At 37.0% G+C, this 12,203-nt stretch overlaps 1 protein-coding gene across 1 annotated transcript in view; it reads right to left on the bottom strand.

Moving 5' to 3' along the window:
- Positions 1–12,203, bottom strand: part of COL4A5 (collagen type IV alpha 5 chain) — a 191,899-nt gene that overhangs the window by 78,318 nt on the left and 101,378 nt on the right. Inside the window, exons 14-19 of the mRNA XM_058658440.1 lie at positions 11,578–11,631; positions 11,425–11,481; positions 11,092–11,136; positions 8,964–9,017; positions 7,067–7,108; positions 4,652–4,784 (exon numbers count right to left, since the gene is read on the bottom strand). Coding sequence (XP_058514423.1) covers positions 4,652–4,784; positions 7,067–7,108; positions 8,964–9,017; positions 11,092–11,136; positions 11,425–11,481; positions 11,578–11,631 — 385 coding nt within the window. The remainder of the gene's footprint in view (positions 1–4,651; positions 4,785–7,066; positions 7,109–8,963; positions 9,018–11,091; positions 11,137–11,424; positions 11,482–11,577; positions 11,632–12,203) is intronic.

Raw genomic sequence — 12,203 nt, 5'->3', positions numbered from 1 at the left:
TAAATTATTTATTTATCTAGGTGAGAGGCAGAGCACCCATCAATGGCTTCTCTTCCCAAATGAGCACAAAGACTGGAAGGGGAGGTGGAGGCCAGGAGCTAGGAGCCAGTAGACAATTCCAGCTCTCTCGTATGACTGGCAAGAACCTCAAGTATTTGAGCCATAACAATGCTGCCTGCCAGGACCTGCGTGAACAAGAAGCAGGACTCAGGACACGCGCCAAACCCAGATACTCTGATATGGGACATGAGAAACTTTCAATATTCTTCTTTTTAAAAAGTTTATATAAATGGAAGACGTTTCATGTATTTCATAGACAGTATTTTTTTTAAGATTCATTATTTATTTTTCTTGGAAATTCAGATTTTACAGAGAGAAGGAGAGACAAAGATCCTCCATCCACTTGACTCCTCAAGTGACTACAAGGGCTGGAGCTGAGCCGATCGGAAGCCAGGAGCCTGGAGCCTGCTCATGGTCTCCCACGTGGGTGCAGGGTCCCAAAGCTTTGGGCGGGTCCTGGACTGCTTTCCCAGGCCACAGGCAGGGAACTGGACGGAAAGTGGAGCACCCAGAGCACAAACTGGCACCCATATGGGATCTTGGAGCATGCAAGAACAGGACTTTAGCCACTAGGCTACTGTATTGGGGCCCCATATGTACAGTTTTAAGAACCTAATGAAATTTCCCACATTACCCATTTCTTCAAATTTTTACACTGGCATACTTTCATTGTACTTTGTAATCACAAGCTTAACCCATCACTAAAGAAAGAATTTAATAAGCAGTAAGTAGGAAACCCAATATTCTTGAAGAGCATAGACAATAAGTTATAAAGAGCAATCGAATCTCAAAATGTCTATTTTGCTCATATACATTGCATTTTTTTGTGGTACTCTATATATTAGTTACCACAAATCAGGGAAAGAATATTTGTGTTTTGGGGGGTTGGCTGTATTTCATTAAGCATAGTGGCCTGCAGCTGCGTTCATTTTGCATTGAAAGTTCATTCTTTTTTTTTTTTCACAGCTTAGTATTATGCCATTGTGTATACAAATCCAAGTTCTTTTTCCACTCATCAATTGATGGACATGTGTGTTGACTGTATATATTAGCTATTGCAAGTTGGGCTGCTATAAGCGAGGGGATGGATATTGATAACTTTTTCATATGTTGATTTCATGTCGTTTGGGAACATTCCCAGGAGTGGCTGATATCTTAACCTCTAGGTTAAATGTCCTACCAAGGTTTCACATTATTTTATTTGGGTTTATTGCTCCTGTGCTTATTTTTGAAACTGATTTATAGTTATTCCTACTGTTATCCCCTGGTGGCTTGATACCAATAAAATTAAATTGTATTTCTTTGTTTTAGAATGCTCTCAGATCAAAATATGTAAATTATAATTTTTTTAACTAAAAAATTTGTTTGAAAAGCAGACAGAAAAAAAGGGCCAGGGAGGAGATAGATCTCTCATGTACTGATACATGCCCCACATGCATGCAAAAGCCAGGGCTGGACCAGGCTGAAGCCAGCACTACAGAACCCCACCAGGGTTTCCCATGAGTGGCAGGAGCCCAAGAACCATGACCTCCACCTGCTGCCTTCTAAGCTATCCTCAGGAATTGGCAACTTAAAGTGAAGCCAGGATTACATCCAGGTATTCATACACAAGACGAGGGCATCCCAAAGGGTATCTTAACCGCTGTGCCCAATATCCACAACAGCAATTATTTGACAACGTGGTAGAAAATATTTATGAAATTATAAAAACAACCATTAAAGCAATGTTTTCTTCATGGAAATTTTTACCAGGTTACAATATCCCATGGTAAATAGGTTCTACCTACATCTCCCACTTTCTGAGGATGATTTTAGTGGTTTTTGTTCTCTCTTTAATTAAAACATTATTGCATCTAGAATTTTAAATATGATTCTGCAATTTGATAGCTTTTGTTAATTTGCTAATTTGTTGGTTATGATAGTCAATTCTTTACCAATTTTACTTGTGATTTATTTTATGTTGGTTGTACATGCCTAGCATCAATGATATTAAAATCTTTTCAAAGTATGATGGTTTATTTTCCTAATTCAAATACAACTGCTTTAGCTTGTTTTTGCATTTTATTTTTATCAATTTTCTTACACATGTTGTGCTTATTTTACTTCTTGTCTCTGTGTGTCTCTGTGTGTGTTTTAAACTTATCCCATCTACTTTTAGTCTTTTTGATTCTGTGATAAGAAGATTGCATTGGCTGTATTCAGTGACTTTTGACACACTCCCTTTAACGTTGTTCACCTGCAGTTTGTCATTTCTGCTTCTGTTACAAATTTATCTATAGAGTTATTCACAACTGCATCATATCTGCCGATTTTAGTTGTTATTCTGTCACTTCATTTCTTTGTGATCACACAGCCTGTCCTGGATACGTTTATAAGATTCTTCCTACCCTAGTGGAACCAATTTCTGTAAACAAATGTTGTGTGTTTTAAAAGAATGTATACATACATGAATTTCAATTTCTTTTGTGCCACAATAAACACTTTAATTACATTTTCCACTTTTGTGTATATTTGTGTATTTTTTGCTGCACAAAAGCTGTTCTCTCACACCACACACACACACACACATCCTGTTGTTCAAATGGTTTAGCTTTTATAACTCATAATTCTATTTTGAACTACAATTGTGTGTTTTCTACCCTATCAGTTTCAAATAAATCAATCAGCTACATAAACAAACCAAACAAAAACATGAGCTTGTTTTAGCCTTCTGTGAGTGGTGTGGCGAGAAAGGATCTGGATAAGTGGAATAGTGTTACAATGAACAGTGAAAGACAGTGAAAACATGTGTTTGGAATCTCCAGCTAGACAACTACTGTACCAACACTTTTGTGACATGTATATCCTTAGTTTTCATCCATTTTATATGTTGAGTATTTGTCAATTTAGTCCTTGTAGTTTATACATTTTCAGTTTGTATATCCAAAGCCATATTGCCAGATACATAGCTTCGTGCCTTTGATATCATCATGGTATAATCTATCTATGACATGTCTACGTTTTATGGTATTGTTTGCACTGAATTCTGTTTCATATTGCTAAACCAATTTTCTTCTTGATATTATTTTTCCATATTTTACACTTTTGCTTGAGCTACGCATACTGTGCACAATATTCAGATACTTTAATTGCACCTTAATCGGTGTGCAGTCTTTTTACATGTCTTGCCTGCTTTGCTTTGATCTTAGCTTTTATCGCATGGGAGATTTTGTTTACTCAGTAAGTTATACATTTTATTTCTACTGCAGTGCTTACTATTAAAATTTAAACTCTGTGCTTACACCAATATTTTTTGATAAGTTTGCCATTAATAATACTTCTGCTCTCCAAATAAGACAGAGAAACTTGTTATCCATTAACCTCCTCGTATTTTCCCAGTACCTCACATCTCATGCGCATAATGTTTACAATTAAAATTCCAAGTTGTTAGTTAATACACCTTCGCTATTTTTCTTTAAAATAATCAGTGCTTGCTCAGCTCCGGGAGTTGCAGTAACTTGGGGAGTGAAGCAGTAGACAGAAGAACCATCTGTCTATACTTCTCTCTGTAAATTTTTCCAATAAAAATAAAATAAATCTTAAGGGAAAAAAAAGAGAGATTTATTTCATCTACTGGACCACTTCCCAAATGGCCACAACAGCCAGGTCACTGTCATGAACTCGGACCTTCATTCACATGTTTCAAGTAGCTGGCTGTGAATTTTGTAGTTACGTTATCATTTGCTGATTCCCAGGTCCATTCCCAGGAAGGTTGATTGAAACCTGTGACAGATTTCAATTCTGGGTACTGCTGTATGATATGCCAGTATCTTAAGCGGTGGGTTAATTGGTTATACTACAACACCTACCCCAACCTCGTAATTCTTACTATATCCTTGAAGAATTTCTTATTTCAATTTTCTTGACAAAATTATGTACCTAGTTTAGTGCCATGAGATTAGAAATCAAATGCAAATACTTGTATATGAAAAATATACATTGTTCCTTTTCAAAAGGATATCAAATATCACTCTTATACTACTATCATGTTAATCCTTCCTTAGCTACATATTTTTGAATGGAAAAGAAACACAATTTAGTGTGTGTGTGTGTGTGTGTGTTTCAAGTAGTGTACCCAATGATTTTTTTAAAATTATCACTGCATTTCAGAGAACGATTAAGTAAACATTCTAGACAAGAGAATTGATCCATTTATGGTCAAAGTATAACTGTTCCGATATACTGTGTGTCTTCAAAGTGAATAGTCAGCTTAGGGAAGTTTCCATAGGGGTTTCTAGCTAAGTTTCTGGAATTCTAGTGCTTAGTATTTCTATATAGGAAATCTTGCAAAGGTAGGCATTAGTAACGCATCATCCCCTTTCCCAACAATAATATTCTTCCACTGTATCATAATATTGTTTGATGTAACTTATTAATTGTGAAAGGTAAAAAAGTGACTCAGGATAAAAGGGCACCATTCAAGTGAGATTTTTCAGTAAAACAAGCAAGCAAACAAACAAACAAAAAAAACCCATGGAACTAATATGACACAGAAACACATGGTTTAGTCAGGATACTGTAAGCACAAGGCTGTAAGTACATTCTCTTTTACCTGGAGGTCCAGGAAGTCCTGGTGGACCCTGTATTCCAGGAAATCCTCGCTCTCCTTTATCTCCAGGCAAGCCAGGCAATCCAACATTTCCTTTTTCTCCTACAGTTACACCTGTTCCAGGTCTAGGAATTACCTTGTTTATGAAAAAAAAAACATATAAAGCAAAATAATGCAGCGGCTACATATCAGTGTAGAGCTATCTATTTCACTAATTGGTTAGATGTAAATTCAGTACTATTTCTACGTAAATTGTGAGTACCAGCTTTATTCTGCAAATGTTTGGAAAATGTCCATACCACTTTCAAAATTACTATCCCTTTAACTCCCAGGTTTGCAAAGCTAAATACATTTTTGATGTTTCTTCTATAGTAAATCACACGTTATTCGTTCCAATAACCTAAGGCTTACAGTTCTTTATTGAATACATTTCTCCAATTTGTCACCTTCATTCCTCTTGCCATGGTTGCTGAAGGTATACTTGGACCAAGAGAAGCACCACTGAGTTTGTCGTTTTCAATGAAAACAATATACTTCTTCAAAAACTAATTTTTTGGGGGGCCCGGAATGATAGCGTGGTGGTTAAGATCCTCGCCTTGAATGCACCAGGATCCCATATGGATGCCAGTTCGTACCCTGGCAGCCCCGCTTCCCGTCCAGCTCCCTGCTTGTGTCCTGGGAATGCAGTCGAGGACAGCCCAAAGCCTTGGGACCCTGCACCCGTGTGGGAGACCCAGAAGAGGCTCCTGGTTCCTGGCTTCGGATTGACTCGACTCCAGCCATTGTGGCCGCTTGGGGAGTGAACCATTGGATGCAGGATCTTCCTCTCTGCCTCTCCTCCTCTCTGTATATCCGCCTTTCCAATAAAAATTTATAACTCTTTAAAAAATAAATAGAAACTAATTTTTTTTCTGTGTCGACAATCCTTAAAGACAAACTGCTCATTTCTTCTTACTATATCTGTTTTAACCCTGGACTCTGTCAAGTCACTGCTCATTTGCAATATCTCTCCCATATTTTCATCTATTATTTCCAGCAATGAACTTTTTAAGAATGGGGCTTCTTTGATTATAACCATTACATACTACTTGCACAATTTGTCTATGCATTTACATATATCTGTAATGCTTTCCCCAATATTTTCCTTTATCAAGAAACAAGACTTTCTACTTTTGTAAAGAAAATGTATCTCTTCCTGGAAAATAATACTGATTAAATCAAAATAACTCAGCAGTACCTTTTGCTCTGTTCTTGAAATTGTTACTTTATTTTGAATTATACCTTACCAAATAAATTACATTTTAAAACTTGCCTGATATTGTGTGCATGTGTGTGTGTGTGTGTGTGTGTGAAGAGAAAGAGAGAGAGAGAGAGAGAGAGAGAGAGAAAGAGAGAGAGAGAGAGAGAGAGAGAGAGAGAGAGAGAGAGAAAGGAGACAGAGATTACACAAAAAGAGACCAAAAGCTGTGGAACATATACTTGTGATACTCATTAAAAAGGGAAAGTGAATTATGGGTAGTTAGAGTCTCAAAATATCCATTCCTTCCAATACTCATCAAAATGCTATCATCTCATTGTATGAGCAACTTATTTCCTGGGGAACAGAAACTGATGTTCAAATGAAAGTTAATAAAAATGGTCTAAGACATTCTTTAAGTTTACCTTCATTTAATATAGTGTAGTCCGAAGTCATTTCAGACCAAAATGATTAGTGTTACTAAAACGTCTGGGCATACAGAATAGGTTTTGTGATAACCACACGTTTGTGGCTTCATCACCATGTAAAGTCACAAGACTCATCAAATTTCAATCAAAGGAAAACTAAGGAATCGAACATTAACAACGATGTGTTATTATCAAGGTTGGAAATATACTTGACTTAAATTGTACAGTGCACACAAACATGATAAAAAAATCCGTAAACTCCACAATTATCCTTTCATAGAATAGTTTCCTACATTTGTTATTAAGACTCCCTAGGAAGGACACACTCAGAAAGAGGTGTGGATCAGACTACTATAAAATATGTTGGGACCAAATCTATCATTTCCCTGAGCTCCGTTGGGGAAAGGATGGATTGTCATTACATGGTTTTATGGGACCTTTATAAGCAACACTTGCACCACCTACTGGCTGCTTGAGAAATGATTTGGCAATCATGCAAAAACAATCCAATGCTGTAATTGTGGATATTTACTGTAGAGAAGTAATACATACTCAGAATAAATGCAATCTTTTTGAGTTCAGCACTAATGAAGTGTTTAGGTGAATGCAAAGACTTCTAAAGCAGCGGACACTGATGATAACTAGGAATGAGAAGTTGCATGTATGAAGAAAACTAGGGAATGTAAATTTGGGGAAAAATTAATAAATTGGCATTAATAAACTTGATAAATGAATACTAAAACAAAAACTTACAAGTCCAGGTGGTCCTGTTGGGCCAGTGTCACCTTTTTGTCCCTGTTCAAGGCAATTATAGGACAAGTTAGTAAAAAATTACATGATCAATTTCATTAAATTATGATTATTAAGTTTCATAAAGACCCAGAAATAAGTAATAAAATATCTCAAAGAAGAAAGAAAAATAGCATAATGAAAAACTATTGAGCTTATTTGAGAAAGGTCTGTGATATCTGAGATTAACTAGCTATATTAGCATAATTAAAACAAATCCTCTGGCATACATACAAAAATGAAAACTTTGGGCTGGCCTTCAACAATATTTAAAGCTAAAACATTCTGGGCCCAGCGGCGTAGCCTAGCAGCTTAAGTCCTCGCCTTGAAAGCCCCGGGATCCCATATGGGCGCCGGTTCTAATCCCGGAAGCTCCACTTCCCATCCAGCTCCCTGCTGGTGGCCTGGGAAAGCAGTTGAGGACGGCCCAATGCATTGGGACCCTGCACCCGCGTGGGAGACCCGGAAGAGGTTCCAGGTTCCCGGCTTCGGATAGGCGCGCATCGGCCCGTTGCGGCTCACTTGGGGAGTGAATCATCGGACGGAAGATCTTCCTCTCTGTCTCTCCTCCTCTGTGTATATCTGGCTGTAATAAAATGAATAAATCTTAAACAAAAAAAAAGCTAAAACATTCTTTGATTTTAACTTCCTGTTTTCTACCAAAAAATATTCCAAAAAGAAGATAGTAAAAAATATGTCATTAGAATCAGCCGAAATAATTATTTGCTGAACATTTAACCATGTTCTTTTTCATAAAACCAGTGAAGGGTATAGTATTTTGGAAATGATGCATCATTGTGTAAGCTAATACATTCATAATTGATTTTATGAGTTTTCCCTTAAAAACTAATAGAAAACAACTTCACATATCTTTTTCCTTTACCAGTAGCTACAACAGCACAAAGAACACAGTACTCAACTACTACCCTACTGGCCAAAATTCAAGGATAGATGTCTCTCTCTTACTTATACCTTGATTCCAGACTTTCTCATAGAAACCTTTGTAGCTATGAAAAAAATGTCTTTTAGTCTCTGTCTTACTCTGTCATAAAATACCATTTACTGATTGAAAAAAAATATCATTCTAAGTATTTACTATTTACTTTAATTTTAACTGTGCCCTTAAGCCATGCTAAAACATGGACATAGAGATAAATGCTAAAATTTTTCTCTTCTGCATACATGAAAGTTCAACACATTTTGTTTCTTGCTTTAAACATAGTTTTATATTTGGTTTTGATACAAAGCAATTAGAAATCAGAGGTTTGGAGGACTATATATTTTGTAATCTGTGGAGGACTATATATTTTGTAATCTGCTAAAAAGATTGTAATTGTGTCCTTCACACATTCCTTCAAAGTCACTTTTAAAACAGGAAACTAAATAAGTGATCTCAGTCAGGTTTCATTGAAGCAGAGGAAAATCACAACAGCAAAGAATGAGCCACTGACAGACGATAATTGCCAACAGAAGGTTTCGAAAAGACAGTCTAAATTCCTACATATAAACCTATTCAGTATGAGGATTTCACTAGGATAGTGCTAAATCCTTTTTCTGGAAAACAAGAATTCTGCCAGTACATGCTCAAAGGAAATGAACTTGCTTTTCACAAAGGGAATTCTAAATCCAAACAATCAAGCATATATTTCTACTACAGGGACTGTGATTTTAGGAAATATAAAAATTTTAGATGATATGACATAAAAGAAAAAAGATTTAAAAACTGATTTCAGAAAAGGAGTATTTTGAAAGATAACAGGAAGTTATTTAGAACTGTTTCATTAGCAACTAAATATTGGGGGAAGAAAAGGATTATGCCAACTAAGATAAAGCAAATAACTTTTGAATATTCAATTCTTACCTTTTCACCATCCCTTCCTGGTTCACCAGGGTAACCAGGATCACCAGGCAAACCCTTTAAAACACAAAGGAAGAATAACATCAACAGAAAGGATGCCATAAGAGGACTTTGCAAACTCTTCTCTACAGAGCAAGGAGAACAGGTACAAAAGTAATCAGAATAAATTTTTTAAGAAATGTGGAAATTGGGCTTGGCAGTGTGGCCTAGTGGCTAAGGTCCTCGCCTTGATCCCATATGGCCGCTGGTTCTAATCCCAGCAGCTCCACTTTTTCTCTATCTCTCCTCCTCTCAGTATATCTGACTTTGTAATAAAAATAAAATAAATCTTTAAAAAAAAAAGAAATGTGGAAATTCTTGCAGTGATCTACAAAATGTCTTTTTCTTTTTTTTTTCTAAGTATATATTTGAACAAAGCAGATGCTCAACTCAGGCGTAAATAAATTTTCGTTTTCTGATCTTTAAGATTTCAGTACAATTTATGAATCTTTTGACATCAGAGAAGATTTTTATTAAACATTTATATAGTTCTCTGATTTTATATAGGGCTATGTAATCACATTATTAGTCATTTACTTTTATTCCTTCGAAGGACCTAGATCTATCAGGCATCTATATGATAGCAGCATTATTCCATCTCTAGAGGAAATAATAAGATTTATTTCGCTCCTAAAAACCATGGCATCAGTAATCTGAAGTTAATGAGAGTAGAGAAACTTCACAGACAAAGCTAGCTTATGGAAGCTGAGAAAATAGAAATATCCAACAGAGATGGAAGAAGCAATCGCAAGAAGTCGGCAGGGTTCTCAGAGTGGCTGTTGCATTCAGGTTCGCACTGGGTGCTCACTGGGCAAAGACTCTAGAGACAGCACAAGTTCCTGGGGAGGAAGCAAGAGGGCAAGGATGCTGTACAAGGCTGGGCAAGGGCATGGTAAGAGAAGACTTTGTCTCGCAAGCTGTCCCCTCAGACTCTTAGATATGCACAGGCCTCCCCAGGTTTGAGAGCCCAAGGCTCCTCTTCCCTCTCACGTGGAAGCCATGATCCGCCAGAAGCACAATTGTGGGGGAGCTGGAAGCTGGTTGGGAATAAGCACTCACATTATTCCAACTGTATCAGAGTCTGAACTGTCACTGTTTTAGTAACTAGAATAATTACTTATTGCTAGTTTTATTTAAGAAACTGACTTACCTAAAAGGTAAGTGCTTATAGGAGTTTTACTCATGAGGGCCAACACCCCAAAAAAGCCAAATACCCTTCCATGAGTAAATGGATAAATAAGTCTTGGTACACACACTTAACGAAACACGAATTATTTCTGCAACAAAAGGAATGAACTATGGATGTCTCATTAATACATTATGCTATGTGAAACAATCCTGACTTTAAAGGCTGTACATAAATCCATTCATATGGCATTCTACAGCAAGCAAAATTATACAGCTGATTATCTGTCAATTCCATTCTTCAGTTAACAACAGAAAGTTAAGGAAGAGGGAGTAGAGAAGGGGACAAGTACGAAAAGCATGAGGGAACTTTGGGGAGCAATGCAGCTGCCCTGACTGTTACGATGACTATGCAACTGTGTATGTTTTTCAAAACTGTACAAAGCTCAAAAAAAGGGTCTAAAGATTGGTTTATTTTATTATACATGAATTATTTCTATAACTACGACTTCAAAAAACATAAGAGTCTTAGGATCAGTATTGGGGTAAGCTACTGCCTGCAACATGAGCATCCTATGTGAGCCTTTGTTCAAGTTCTAGCTGTTCCACTTCCACATCTGGGACAGCAGTAGAAGACAGCCCAAGTCCTTGGATCTTTGAATGCACGCTGGAGACCAAAATGGAATTCCAGGCTTTTGGTTTTGGCCTGCACCCATCGTGGTTTTTGTAACCACTTAAGGAATGAACTAGTGGCTGAAAGTTTTCTTTCCCCCACCCTTTCTCTAATTTTGTAACTATTTTAAGCTATTTTTTAAAAAAAGAGATCTCACATTTATATTCTAAGGAAAAACAAAGGATACTTCCCATTCAAACTATTTCTAAATCCTAAGCACTCTGCCATCTTATTTCTTTACTATCATACACAAATGTCATCAGTTTAAAGAAGCAAAGGAAATTAATTACTCACTGGCATGCCTGGTTGGCCAGTCTCTCCATCTTTGCCAGGTTTACCCTATAATTCACACACACACAAAATAACAAGAACAAAACATAAATCTGTTGAGAAATAGGAGGATACAGACTATAACAAATTTTACTTCTGTTTTACACTACATTAAGTAGACGCTTTAGACTGATGTAATACATATTAAATATGAACGTCAGCAGTGGTATTTCGAAACAATGAAATAAGACAGGGAGAATAAAAGAATAAAACCACATGCATGCACACACACACACACACACACACACACACACATTCACATGTCTTTCAGGGGATTTTAGAAGTTTAAGCACTTACTCTTTTGCCTGGTTCTCCGGGCTCACCCTTCTCACCTTTCACACCACCTGGAGGACCCTATATACACAGAATTAGTTTCAAAATGGTTCGTGGACCATTCTGTATCAATATCAACTTACATTAAATGATGTTAAAGCCTTTTAGATTACTTACCGGAGGACCACGTATCCCTGGAGGTCCAGGAGGTCCTCGGTCACCAGGAAGACCCTAAGCAGGAACAGGGCAAACAAAAGCATTGTTAACTACTATAGCTAGCAAGGAACATTTAACAAGCTGCGCTATAAACTCACAGAGTACAACCGAAGGTGATAGGATATCCCTAAGTCAAATTTTAAATCTGCTAGATTAAAAAATCCCAGAGCTAGGGATCAGCATTGTGGCATCTTCATCTGTGATGCTGGCATCCCACATGGGCACCAGTTCCAGTCCTGACTGCTTCACATACAATCCAGCTCCCTGCTAAAGATCCTGGGAAAAAGCAGCAGAAGATGGCCCAAGTATTTGGGCCCCTGTCACCACATGAGAGATCTGGCAGAAGTTTCTGGCTCCCGGCTTTCATTTAGCCCAGCCCCCATTGTTGTGGCCATCTGGAGAGTGAATCAAAGGATGGCAGATCTCTGTCACTCTTTCCTTCTCTCTAACTCTGATTTTCAAATAAACAGACAAATCCTAAACAAAACCCTAGAGTTTTCTTTGCTCATTCAAGATAGTTGAATACTAGAGAAAAATGGTAAAACGACACTTAAAATGAAAATATTGATAATTTTTATTTTTATAAA

Source organism: Ochotona princeps, chromosome X (assembly GCF_030435755.1).
Source record: "Ochotona princeps isolate mOchPri1 chromosome X, mOchPri1.hap1, whole genome shotgun sequence".
In the NCBI taxonomy this organism is placed as follows: Eukaryota; Metazoa; Chordata; class Mammalia; order Lagomorpha; family Ochotonidae; genus Ochotona; species Ochotona princeps.
Note: the sequence above shows the minus strand (reverse complement) of the source record. Positions and strands in the feature narration are given on the sequence as shown.